Source organism: Giraffa tippelskirchi, chromosome 3 (assembly GCF_054371585.1).
Source record: "Giraffa tippelskirchi isolate mGirTip1 chromosome 3, T2T-mGirTip1v1.2.pri, whole genome shotgun sequence".
Lineage (NCBI taxonomy): Eukaryota > Metazoa > Chordata > Mammalia > Artiodactyla > Giraffidae > Giraffa > Giraffa tippelskirchi.
In genome coordinates this window covers 14,864,112-14,877,766 of record NC_137277.1, presented here as the reverse complement: position 1 = coordinate 14,877,766, position 13,655 = coordinate 14,864,112, and the positions used below count along the sequence as shown (strand labels likewise).

At 43.0% G+C, this 13,655-nt stretch overlaps 1 protein-coding gene across 4 annotated transcripts in view; it reads right to left on the bottom strand.

The window, feature by feature from the left end:
• The window catches only part of MAP3K3 (mitogen-activated protein kinase kinase kinase 3), a 59,054-nt gene extending 45,707 nt beyond the window's left edge, over window positions 1-13,347 (bottom strand). For 2 of the 4 annotated variants that reach the window (XM_081576656.1, XM_081576658.1), the window contains exons 1-3: window positions 12,970-13,347; window positions 4,962-5,083; window positions 3,291-3,383 (exon numbers count right to left, since the gene is read on the bottom strand). In XM_081576656.1, coding sequence (XP_081432782.1) covers window positions 3,291-3,383; window positions 4,962-5,083; window positions 12,970-12,973 — 219 coding nt within the window. In that variant the 5' untranslated portion in view covers window positions 12,974-13,347. The remainder of the gene's footprint in view (window positions 1-3,290; window positions 3,384-4,961; window positions 5,084-12,969) is intronic. The other 2 variants (XM_081576659.1, XM_081576660.1) reach the window with 1 other exon arrangement.
• Window positions 13,348-13,655: the final 308 nt, after the last annotated feature.

Genomic DNA, 13,655 nt, shown 5'->3' with positions numbered 1-13,655 from the left:
AGAAGTTTGAGCATAAGCTCACGTTGAACTGAATGGAGAGATGCCACAGCTGCTGAGAAAAAAGCACCAGTACAAAAATTCAGGTCTAGGTAAGTTCAAGTCCCCTGCCCACCAGAGCCAGTGTGATGAAAGGAAAAGTAAGAGCCACAGCCAGGAGGAGGCAGTGCAGGCCTCCAGGCTGGGCTACAATCGGGGAATGGCATAGGGGTAATAGGAGTAACCAACGATATCAAACTTAAGGAGAAAAGACCTTCTCAAAGTCTGAACTCAACAACTGAACATGTAATCCAAGAAGATTCTCAAGAATTCAAAACAAAAAAATCAAAGTGTTTATTAAACAAAGGTCTGTGAACCTCTGACCTGGCGAAGGCCCCCGTGAGCCCGTATCTCGGGCACCCTCTCTCTGATTCTGCAGCGTGCCCATTCCCCCACATTGCTACGTACCTTGGCTGGCTCCCACATCTTTGGCACTGGAGTGCTTATTTTGCCAAAGATAGTAAATAAATGAGAAGAAAAGAGCACCAAAAATAATTTTATTTGTGTGACTCAGAGAAGTCCTAAGAGATCAGTGGAAGAGGTGATTATAAGCAACCGTCTTCCCTGTCCCAGTTCCTTCTCAGTCCCTAGCCCTAGCACTGCGCAAGGCATTCAGTGAAGATGTGAATAAATCAATGATGAAATGGTATATTCGTTATTTACTGCTACTTAATAAAATACCACAGAAAAGGAAGCTTCTTACAAAACAGAGTATGAGACTCGTACACTGTATTGTGTTTTATTTTCAAACTAGCCAGCCTATCTTATCAATAATTCTTGAAAGAGAAAGAAGTCCTGAAGAGTCAGGTCTATCACAGTAAAAGCAAAAGACAGTTCTCTCAGTCCCTGACCCTGCTGGCAGAACAGCTCCTAGAATTCTCCTCCTTTAGAGCTGATACCAAAAGCCTGCCCTTCTAGTGTCTGCCATGAAGAAAACAACTTTTTCATTCTCAAGTACCAACTAGTGAACATCTCCATTCAAGCCTCTACCTACCTCTCTGATAAGATTCAAGGAAAACAGGAATCTGTGGTAATAAGGATTCTATTTCTTCCTTCACTGGGATTTTCATATGTTAGGTTAGCTACAGAAGTCTGCAAAGGACCATCTGATTGATAGTAATGTCAATCCAATAAAGGCAGAAAACCTTAACCTTTTCAGCTCCATGACAACAGAAGAGATGCAGTCACTACCACTTTACACCCGCACCATGTGTTCCAATGTATAAAGTGCTTTATATTCTGTGAGCTCACAGCTTCCAGAGGTAAACAGAAAAACTGAGCTTCAGAAAGGTCAGCAGACTTACACATGGTAAAACGACTGTGACCAGGGGTCGGAAGACCTGGGTTTGCTTCCTGGCTCTACTTAATACCTTTGCATAAGCACTTTGAGAATTTTTAAAGTGTAACACACATGCTTATATTGTTGTTACTGTTGTTAACTGTCGTTGTTGACAGCACTCTCCAAACTGTAAAATTCCAAGTTAATGGATTATTAACAACAACTCAATGCCTTCTGGGCCTATGCTCCTTTCAGTAGACTAAGCTGTCAACTTGGAGAAATAGCACCTGTTGCTAAAGCACTGCAAGTGATGACTTCTAAAGGGTCTGCACATTATGGCCTACAGAGCCATCCATGGGCCCCAGTCACACCTAGGATGTGCCACACCGATCCAAAAACGTGCAGCCAGCTCTAACCAGGCAGTAGGCTTCCAGGGACCTAATGTGCAGGTGGGAAAACACAAAGCGCACAGATCCTAACTCCTAGCAAAGAGGGGGATAACCAAGCACGTCATGCCCCTGCACTTCCACAGCTGCTCAGAATGCTTAGCTGTTCTCAAATCATTCTCTTTTTTTCAATTAATTGCCTAGTTTGTTTACTCAGGGAAGAGGATGTCTGAAGTCTTGCCAAGCAGAGATATTAAATTAGGCTTTCCCGTTCTTCCAGGCCTCGGTCCCAAACAGTTCTGTCAGTGAAGCCCCAGTTCCCGAGCCATTCCTTGCTGTCCCAAGCCTGAGCCCCAGGAGGCTATGCCAACCTCAGGTCTATCATTCTCACTCTGAAGCGCTGCTTGCCCCTACCAGCACCATTCTATCCCCAAACAAACCACCTTTCCTACTGGCCAAAATGCTTAGTTGCTTTCAACCGGGACTCTGCAACCTGAATCTTTAGCCCAGTGTGACGTTTCTTAGACCAATTTGGCATCTCTTAGCCATTTAAATTAGGTTTTTGATCTTTCAGTCCTCTCTCCTCCTAAGCATGGACCTTCTGACAGAAGAAGTGGTAATGAGAAAACTGTTTATTCCTATCCCAGGCCCAAGCAAACAAAAACAAGAATTTTTAAAAAGGGAATTCACTTTGTAAACTGTAAAGGCCTACAGTAACAAACTATTAACATCTTGAGACTCTTAGGCTGGGCTCTTTTCATTTTATCAGGCTGTAAACACTTTTCCCCTCAACTGCTCGCACCACCCCCATCTCACACTTCCTCGGAAATGCATTCACTAAGACCTTCTCTCTCCTTCTGCTTTCAGGATTTTGCTGAAGAATATTTCTCCTGGTCAGAAGCTGAACATCTGCTACACTTTCCAGAAGAGACCACTCTACAACCTTGACTTTATTAACAGCAGAAGTTAGTCTGATATTTTCATTGTCCTTTTACCTAAAGTTAGCATAAAACTTTGGGCTTCAATTTCTAAACAGCCATGATAGTTCCACAGCTTCACATTCCCCCTAGAACCCCATGCCCCTGGATTAGACTATTAGATAGGTTTCCCACTGATGAGTTTATCACAATGTGTAGAAACCCATGAACCCATGACCTGTCCATGGAGGATGAATGTACACATCTCCAAGCATGTACTCAATTTCTTGCCCAACAAATCAATAGTCCCTTATATAAGGTTGTGCTAAGACCATAGCCAATAGCCACATGTTGCTATTTAAATTTAAAATAATTAAAACTGAATCAAAATTTAAATTCAGTTCCTCAGTTGCTCAACAGCCACGTATGGCCACTGGCTACTACATGGGGCAGTACAAATATAGAACATTTCTATCACCACAGAAATTTGTGATACAGGCTGCTTATGAATAATATTGTTGTGAGAAATGGTAACAGAACGCAGGTAATGAGTAACCAGTGCTCCCTACAAGTCCACTAAAACAATTTGTCCAGGAAATGAATTCCATACACTTCCAGCACTGCAAGATTTAAAAGCACATTTCAGCTTTAATGGGTAATTTTATTCCTTACCAAAAATTTCTTTTTCTCACTGGCCCCTGCACATGAGCTTGTTGTTACTGTGGGGCTGTTCAGAAGGGCTGAGCTGCTGCTGTTGTGCTTTTTCTTTAAAAACAAAAAAACTGAGGTTAATAATTTGTATCCTTCATGCTGTAGAAAAAGTCTGATGATATTCAAGTAAACTGTGGATCCAAATAGCTAGTATCTCTTGTTAAGATTACTTCCTGGTAATAGTCAATCCTTTTCACATGCTTCTACTTCTATAACTGCTGCCTTCACTCCAAGAACACAGCAGCAGGCACAGTCAAAGATCAAGATTTTCTAATAGTAGCTTTAGTATCCTCTAAGCAGGATTCCTAAACAGTAACAGACCACTTCACTCCTCGGCCGGGTTCTTTTGGGCCTTCCAACTCAAGAAAGCTTCCCCTTTTCACCTACTAACTGATATCCACGCTAATAGTCCCATTTGGAGAAGGATCAGCTGACTGGAGCAGCATTAGCAAGCATACTCCACATAGGAAGACAGGAAGGAAAGTGAGGTCATTAGGCTCAATCCTGGGGGAGGGGATTCGCTTCTGGTAAAATGCTCCTTCCAAAAGCAGCTTTGAATAGAAATGTTACAGCAAGGGAGAACCCACACAATCAGAATAATGTATGAAAGCAGTGTAAGAATGGGCCCTATTCTGTTGCTCCCCCAGTTCTATAAGGTAACCACAAAAAATAAAAGCAGCTTTCTGAACTATTCTTTCCGCTATAACTGAAACAAAAGGACTTGGGGTCCCCAGTTTTCCTAAAGGCAGGAAATACTCTGGGAGGCTACATCTAGCAGACCTTAGACAGAACAAGTTCCAGCCCCTTCTACTTTCTCCAGGAACCAAGAGCACTTTTGAAGAACTGGTAGACAAGGTGCATATGAGGAGAGAGAAGGTCAGCTGACAACCAAGAGAACCACCAAGGAGGAAATCATCAAACACACTGAACACAACCCTCTGATGTCCACTAGGAAGGAAGACTCCCCCTCACTCACTCCTCTCTGCTGCCAAAGGACCCAGGAAACCAGGAGGTCAGCAACATTGAACAGGAGAAGAAAGTTCTCAACAGTGCACAAGTTGAAATGTTAACAAAATAGAAACTGTCTTCCTAAGAAAGCACACAGCTCTCAATAAAACAGGCACTCTCAACTACCTGAGTTAACGAGGGGAAACAGCTGTAAATAACAATAATAACAAAATTACTCATTCTTACCTTCAGAATATATGTTTTATTAAATACATTTCCCTTCCTAATTACATTTAAATAAACTAAAATCAATTAATTCTTCCTGAGAATATACTGTTTAAAGACCTTCTGAGCTAGAGATCGTGAGTCTGGATAAAATACTTGCCAAATGATCAGTAAAGGAAAAATTCTATGAATATTGTCCCCATAATTAGCAAAGAAATCACTCTTATTCTCCACAAATGAAATGCTATTTACAAGGTCAGATGCACAAGGCACTGGGACTCCAGATCATGACCCATACCTGGGGGGTACACATCATTTACCTACCATTCAACAGACTGTGAAAGGAAGGGGCCAACAGCATTTAAGTCTGTATTAGAGTATCACTGGCTTCTCACATCATATTTCCCATCTGAAACCAACCCCCCAACAAAGCTAGTTAACAGCCACAGCTGCACACACCTGCCTATTTGGGTGACCCGTGTCTTTGCTCTTCATGGTCTCATATCCAGGCACCCGGGGACGTCGGCTCATCTGGAGGGCCACCAGGTCCTTCATGATCGAGTTCAATGCCTCCTGCTCGTCTGCAAAGAAAGAGAGCACATGGGCTAAGACACTTGAACACAGACCACAAAAGAAAGTACTTTCACAAATTATATGACTCATATTCAGGGAGTTCTGCCCAGGTGAAATGACAGAAATTTGCTATCTGTGAAAAGAGGATAACTGAGACCAGACTATGGCAAATTGAATTTTAATGGATTCTAACAGCTCTCCAATCAGATTTCTGGCAGCAATATCTACCTATTCACTGGGAGCAAGAGAGGTGCTCAAACAAACCAATTCTTCCAATGCCAGAGAAACTCAACCAGGAAAAATAGATGAAAAGCTGGAGTGAAGAACAACACAGCACAGTGTAGTAGGGTACTGAGTAAAAAGATGAATTCACGGAGAATCAATTACGAGACAGAATCAGTCACAGACTTATTCTTCAAGTACTGTAGGAGACCATATTTAAAAGGTACCAAACAAGGCTGCTGCTTTGAACAGAAGTTGTTTCACAAGCCTAGCCTTTGAATGCCCCTTCCCAACTCTTTACAAGTTTATAGGCCTTCTGCTTCCCACAGGGAAGTCAAAAGGCAGTTCTATTGTTTTTCTTCCCTAACCAAGCAAGCAGCGCATTGTCTCTGCTTTATTGGTATTACTTTTAATCCCCCTTTCTTGAAATAGCAGAGAGCACTAGAGGTCTCATGCATTGAAGACAACTGGCCAAAACCGAGAACCTAAAACCAGGCCAATTCCACATTTTGCCAAATTCTCCCAGGTCCTTCAAGAGATCCTTGTCCACTCAAATAGCAGTGGGAGGCTGAAAATAAACAAGTCTGTTGATCTGCAAAGAAACATGAGGAATGAGTTGTTATACTTGCTTTCGTGACAAGTGAGTCACTTACGGACTTGGGGCACACCTTAAAAGAAGCAAGCACAAGACTCCACCCATAGAGTGTGCCTATCTTCTGCCCTTTATCACTGTCCCTTGAAAATATTCTAATACCCTGTGGAAAGGAAAGACCAGCATGGAGCATAGGAAGTAAATGGCATCATTTGCCTCTCCCCTTGTCCTGGACCAAATCTGCTCAGGTGCCCTACTTGCCCTCTGAGGAGGTGCGGGAAGGAAGGAGAAGGGTACCCATGAAGAGATCTCCGCCTGCTCAGAAAAGTAAAATTAGATTTAAGACTTGTAAGAAAAACACCATTAGAGTAGCTTCCTTACTAATTCCACTTCAAAATACATACAAAAGTATGAGTGATACAGTTGTAGTACAAAAAGAATGAAGTAAGTGAGGTAATGAATGAGGATGAAGCGGGTATTTACACAAAGACACTCATTAAAAAATTAAAACTCATACATCCCATCAATTATTTTATATTTTCTCACAATTTACCTGTAGGCTCCTTAAAGAAAGAGAACTTGCTTGGTTTTTGTTTTTTAACCTCCAAACCAAGATTTTAAAACTAGAGTATAACACCTAAACTAGAATGACTGGCTTATATACATATAATATAAATATACACATTTATATTGGAGAAGGAAATGGCAACCCACTCCAGTATTCTTGCCTGGGAAATCCCATGGACAGAGGAGCCTGGTAGGCTACAGTCCATGAGGTCGCAGAAAGTTGAACACGACTGAAGCGACTTAGCATGCACACATGCACTTATATTAAATATTATATTTAACATAAATAATTACATGTATATGTATAAAATTATATATCATTAAATATTAAATTATTGGACCAACTATAATAGTAAATGGGGGCTTCCCAGGTGGCTCAATGGTCAAGAATCTGCCTGCCAATGCAGGAGACGCAGGTTCAATCCGTGGGTCAGGGAGATCCCATGGAGGAGAGCCTGGCGGGCGACAGTCCATGGGGTCTCAAACAGTCAGATACGACTGAGCGACACATGCATGCACTTAACAGTAAATTAGGGTCACTATGATTATGATTAGATGGCACTAGATGGGTGTTTTCTGAGGAGCATCCATTGACAGTCCTAACAGCAGAACGCATGTAATTTTCAATATCAAGGAAACCGGCCTTAGAATTGAGAATAGTTGTCTCAACTCAGATGTTGAAACAAAATGGATGTGTATATTCACACACAGATACACACATGCTTTTCAAATCAAATCTGTGACAAGTATGACTAGAGAAATTGTTTCTAATTCTGTATAAGATGATGCTATTATAAGAGCTGGTTTATCAGGTTGACAAATTCTGTTTCCAGGAAGCTAACCAATTCCTGGCATTACTTAACGGATAAACTTGTTTGGTAGTTCCAGCGCTGAGAACACACTGGAGGAATGGTTTGGCTCTATCTCCTGGAATCCAGGACAACTGACACAAGTGAAACATAGTTATAGAATCTCCTGTTGTGTCAGAGCTGCATACATTTCTAGAGGCAAACTGGTTCTTAAACTGATACTTCAAACTGAGGAGATGGATAAAGACAGGAAGCACATCAAGTGGTTCTTTCAGGCATTTCTTCCTGGATTGGGATTTTAACTGAATTATCTGTGCTACCGTATGTATTCCTTAAAAAAAAAAAAATTAACAAATAGCTTTCTTAGAGTGCAGCAGTTATATGGACCTTGGAGTCAGAAAGACTTGGGTTTTAAGGAGCCCTTGGACAAATCACTTATTCTCCCTAAACCTCAATTTCCTCATCTGTAAAATGTACATAATAAAAGTATCATTACACAGAGGTGCTGTGAGACTTAAGAGGCAAAAAAAAAAAAAACCTTACAAACTATTCCTCATGGTAGCTAATGCTGAAAAAATGCTGGCTATTATCATCATCAGTGGGGAAAAAAAGGTTAATGGAAAAAGACTGGAGGCCACAATCTATCCTAATAGTTAATTTTATTTTAGAATTCTTATTAGTCATTAATAATACCCATTTACTGAATACCTATCATGTATTATACATTAGACAGTTTTGAAAGATACTTTCAGGTATTCAAACTCTAGGGGTAAACAGACAAAGAACACACAAACACAAGGTTATGCAAATAAAGAGATCGAATTAGACAAGATACAAACCAGAATACATAAACACACGTGTAAAAAAGTTTTTTTACAGCGTGAGTAGCAAGGGGTTATATAGATAATTTTACAGAATAAAGATTTTTTCAAAAAAGAAAGCTGTTCCAGCTATGGATGAGAGCTTTATAAATGAACTGAGGAGGAGAAGGGACATGAAAGCAAGTGAACAGCGGAGGAAAAGAAAAGAGGCTCAGGGACTGATCCTGAGTGAATACTCATGCCAATACTCATGCCAACAAGAAGAGTAGGAAGAAGATGTGCGAGCATAGAAGTCTTTAAGAGAACTAGAAACAAGCAAACAAAAAGTAACGCCACAGAAGCTAAGACCAAAGAAGAGCAGGGGCAGGCAGGTCCAATAGCGTAGTAGAGGCAGAAACATCTTGACAGGGAATCAAGAGATTAAAAGAAAACCGGAAGTAGTGGAAATCAATAATTCCTTTATGAACTTTACATGTGAACAAGTTGAGGCAGAGGTAAGAGTATGCTACAACCTTGAAAAGATTTCCAAAGGATGGGGGTGGTATGACACATCAAAGCTACCAGAAAGAAGCACAAAGGAAGAAGTTAACTCTTGAGATTAGGGGGTTAAAGATATAGGAGTGAGGAATATTCACAGAAAAAAAAAAAAAGAAGGGATCTATGAAACAGGGTTTACAATTCAGGCTTAAAAAGTGGAAGCTCTGTCAGCAGTCTCAAGCAGATAGCTATCGGTCATTATCCAGCAGTGAGTACTTTTTCTTCTGATATCCTGACCTAAGGCGTGGGGGCTGCCAGGCAAACACACTCCTCGCTCATTAACCCCAGGAGGAAGTCACTCTTCCAGCCTGAGCTAATACTTCTATCTAAAAGCAGGGTCTTAAGGCACTCCCATTTATGAATTTCCTTGGCTAAAACCCCAGAAAAGTTTCCAGAAGTAACATGTCGTTGGATAAACACTGTTGTCCTGCATGATGCCAGACACTCTTTTTCCCATACATACAATTCCCAAATTTAATCTCTGTTTTCATTTAAATGATTTCTTCATCTTGACAATGCTCTACTCTACCCAACTTTGTCAGATCGTCTGATCACACTGCTCACTGGGGAGATCCTGTGCTTCAGTGTCTGTGAGTCTGATTTTACTACCTTGCTGTTCATGACATGTTACATACCCACACGGTTCTCCTCTACCCTGTCCATCTGGGCAAACATCATCTCCTAGTATAGTAAGTATAAGCAAAAAGGTCTGATCCTCAATTCACAACAAACAATTTTCCTTTTTCTTTCAAGGCCCTGGTTGAAAACTTTGCTAGATCGAAAAGTCAAATTCTGGGGTTTATTTTTCTGTTTCTGTGATATAACAGTCCTTCAATATTAGTTGATGACTTAAAATTTAAAAATACATATTACAAAGTAAGCTATTGCTTCCTCATAAGAATCCATATATCACCATCATATTTTATTTTAAGTTAACGAAATTAACCTTTGAGGTCTGAGGACTACAGGATAATGTATGTCAATCTCAAAACTACAGAATTGATCTCTCCGTCCAATGTATCTTTACAGTTTTGACAAGGTATCTATAACACCGCTTATTTGTTTATATGTTTCTGGTTTACCTTACCTAACTATAACTTCTTAAATACAGGATAAATACATATACAGGGCCATGTACTGTATCTGACACAGAAGAGATGTTCAATAAAAGGGGCAAAGGAAAAATGGATAGCTTAGATAGACAGAACCAAGAATACTGCTTCTTACCCTCTGTGTATTTCACTAAGTCATGCTCAGTTGGACTGATACTTACTTTTTATAAATGCCTAAAATTCAGTTTTAAAGCCAACCATAATTTTGTAAAACATCAGAAGTCTAGTCGTGACATAGCCATGTTGAGTCATTAAACTATGCTCCCAATTTCAATTAACAAACAGTTGCCAACTATTTAGATCTACCCAGGCGGTCATATTCTAGCCAAACTGAACTGAGATTGGTTTAACCGGGAGCTTCCAACAGCCTTGAAACAATGATTCTGACTTCAAACCAAGTTATCAAACCAGAACCATACCATCCTAAATCCCACACTCAGTTCACGTCCCTGTAATACTTCCAAGTTGTTACATATTTTTCAGTAATACTTCCCACCAAATTTTAGATTGCGTTTATAGAGCCCAAGTAAGCACTAGCAAATTAATCTTAGGTGTAATTAGCAGCATTTGCCACTATAATTACTAAAACCAGGAGGGAATTTTGGTGTGACCAAGAAAAAACGACCAGTCAATTTTCAATTTTTTTTATAACCACATAATATCAAAGCCAAAAAAAAGGCCAAAAACAAACAAAAAGAGTATTTCCTATTATTTACAAGGATAAATGTAATTTCCACTAGAAAGTTACTGGGGCTAACTGCCAATATAAAATCTGACCTGTTTTCATTACCAACCCAAGCTGTCAAACAAGCTTGAGTCTGGGGCTTAGAACAGCTCAGGAAAATATGACTGTTAACCAAGGAACCTGAAGGGCAGGGATTCAAATTAGTTTTAGTCCTTTCCTCACTGGGCTGGAGTTTAACAAGTATAATAAAAATATTAATAAGTCTATGTTTCTCCCTTATTACCCCTTAAACTTATTTAGGACTACATACAGCAACTAACGCATGCTAACCTAGGAATCTGACTTTTCATCATTTATATCACCAAAATGGAAACTAGTACTTAAGAGAGAGACTCCGTGTGTATGTGTTTGTACATACACCCTTGCTGAACCCCATACAAAGCAAATTGAAGGTCAGGTTCTAAGAGAATTCAGTACTAGTTCTAAGTGCACGTCAAGGTCATCTACTTAAAAGAAAATGAGAATGGTATGAGGGAAGAGTGCTGAAGAAAGCCAGGCAGGGGTTCTTAAGTCAGCTTGTCTGCCGATTAATATACTGCAGCCACCAGGCAAGTTAATTTTCCCCTCACTGTCTCACTTTCTTCATGTAAAAACTGACACGGGAACAAATGAGAAGATACTGAGTTTTTGGTCCTTTTTCCTTTGGGGCTCTGGACCCTATCTACATAGTTCCTTTCCTCCCCATCATTGTCTCTCCATATACTCACACATTTAAACTTTTTGAAATGATCTTGAAATGTGAAAACAGGCTGACCTCTATTTTATTATTAGGCACAAAATGTAGTCAACACATCTGGACACTGATTTAGCAGTTGAGAAAGTGGAAAATAGGAGGTCTGCACACCCTCAAGTATTCACACTCCCCTTTGGGATTTAAGCCTGTCCCCGCAGGATAAAAAGGAAAGACTGATTAGAAAGATTATCACAAATGTAGGTTCACAAATCAATTTAAAGATTTAGTGTGATCATCAAATTCCAGAGCACAAGATAAATGTGTGAAACCTGGGGAGGATGAGAGAAGAATTATGTGCCCCATTTACAGTAAATGCTCAACGAGTATTTTTTGAATTACGTATTTATTCAATAAATACCAGGCCTCACTGAGTTCCTTCTCTGCTTACCGTCACAGACTTTGCCCAGAAAAGCAAGCACTTCTGAAATAAAGCATGGGAAGGAAACAGTTAGCCCAATAAATGAAGGAACCCATTCCTTACTGTAGAGGGGCAGCATGGAACAGAACAAGGCGATTCATTCAAAGCCTGAGTGTAAAGATGGGCCACAAAAGATTATCTGCCCAATGTGACAGAGCAAACACTTAACCTCCTACAAAAACGACTTGACCTTGCCATAGGGCAAAGCAAACATTAATGTTCCCTCTTCACAGATAGAATCAGTGGCTGTGCAAATAATCCCTTTACTGAAGTTTACCCCTTGATTAATTAGGACAATACCAAATACTTTGCAAAACTTGCCACTGCAGACAACCGTATCAAAATAACTGATCCAACAAGAGAAGCAAAGTACATCGAACATGTTATTGCTACTTAATCTAGTCCAATAGCCGTCTGCTAAATTACCACAAAGGACATGAAATATAATTCAGTTCAAATGCTGCGTGTGGAAGACATTAAAAGCGTTCCTTAGACTACATCTTCACAACAGAAATTGCAACTATCGATTAAAAAGGAAATGATTTCATAGAGATTCTTTTGTGTAGTGAATGTTTCTCTCTTTCAAAAGTTACATAATTTCAGGGAGACCGCTAGATTAAACTAATGGATGTAAAACACTGCAACGAGATTTTTCAAAAAGTAGGATGTGTATCATCACTGGCAGCCGATTCCTCAACTCCAGCAATCTAAGCGCAGCTCGCATTTCTCAACCGCGCGGTTGATAACAGTGATTGCCATTTTAATCACCTCCCAGCCTGTCTCCCCGCACGCCCTCCCCCCTGCGCTGGGGCGCGCACTGGGCTCGAGAGCAAGCCCCGGGAACTCTCACAGGCCGGCCTGTGTGAGCAAAGGGAAGGAAATGACACAGGCAGGAAAAAAAAGCAAATCAAGGAAAAGACACAACAGCAGCTAGGCCTGCACCAGCCTCCAGCCCGGGCCCCACACTGAGCCCGCGCTCCCCCGCCCTCGGGCTCCGGGTCCCGCTCGTTCTGCCCGGAGCGGGTTGCTCCGCCGAGCACGGTTCCTCGACCCGGCGCCACTTCCTCGGGATGTGCTGGCCGCGAGGCCCGGAAAGAGGCGGCCGAGTGGGCTCAGCGGGCCGGGGCCGCCCTTGAAGGCCGGGGGAGCCAGAACCCCCGCCCGGGCCGCGGAACCGCTAAGCCGCGAGCGGGGCGGGCGGGAGCCGGCGGTCCGCAGCCCCGGCCGGGCGGGCTGTCCATGCCTGTCAGGCGGCGGCCCAGGGTCCTCCTCCCCTCAGCCCGGGGCGGGGCGACGCGAAGCAGCGCGGGCACAGGCCGGGGCGGTGGCGACACTCACCCATGGTGGCGATGGCGGCGGCGGCGGCTCGGGCCCGAGTGTCACCTCCGCAGCCGGAGCTGCATGCCGGGGGCCGGGGCGGCGGGGACGGCAGCGGGCCTGGCTCCGCGCGGGGGGCGCGGGCTGCGCTCGGGGCCCCCGCCGCCTCCCCAGGCTCCGGCTCCGGCTCCGCCCGCGACCGGGCGCTGTGGCATGGGCAGGGTGGCCCGCTACATCCCCGGCGCTCCTCAGCTCGGCCCAGCCCGGCCTCGGCGGCGCCGCTCGGCCCGCCCGACCGCCAGTCCCTCAGTCCCGAAGTCGTTCCGTCCGGCCGCCGTTCTCCACCTCAGGAACGCTCCGAAAAACAAACCGCTGGTCGCGCAGCTCGCCCCCCTGTCTGTCACTCATCTCAGCACCCGCCAATCCTAGCCAGCCGCTGGCCCTTGGTGCCACCCCTCACTCACTTCACCAGCCAATAACAAGGAGGAAGTCGCTGCCCCTCCGCCGCCCCTCCTCCCCCAGCTCTCTCCAACACCCTAACTCTCAGCCGCCAGCTAATCAACGGCACCCCTCGATGAACCAATCCCGCCTACTCTCGCAGGATGCCAATAGGAGAAGCCAAAGCAGTTTCGGAGGGTTGTCTACCCTCTGCCAATCATCGGAACAGCTCCCGGTTCACTCCGCTGCTAGCCAATCACGTAAAGGGC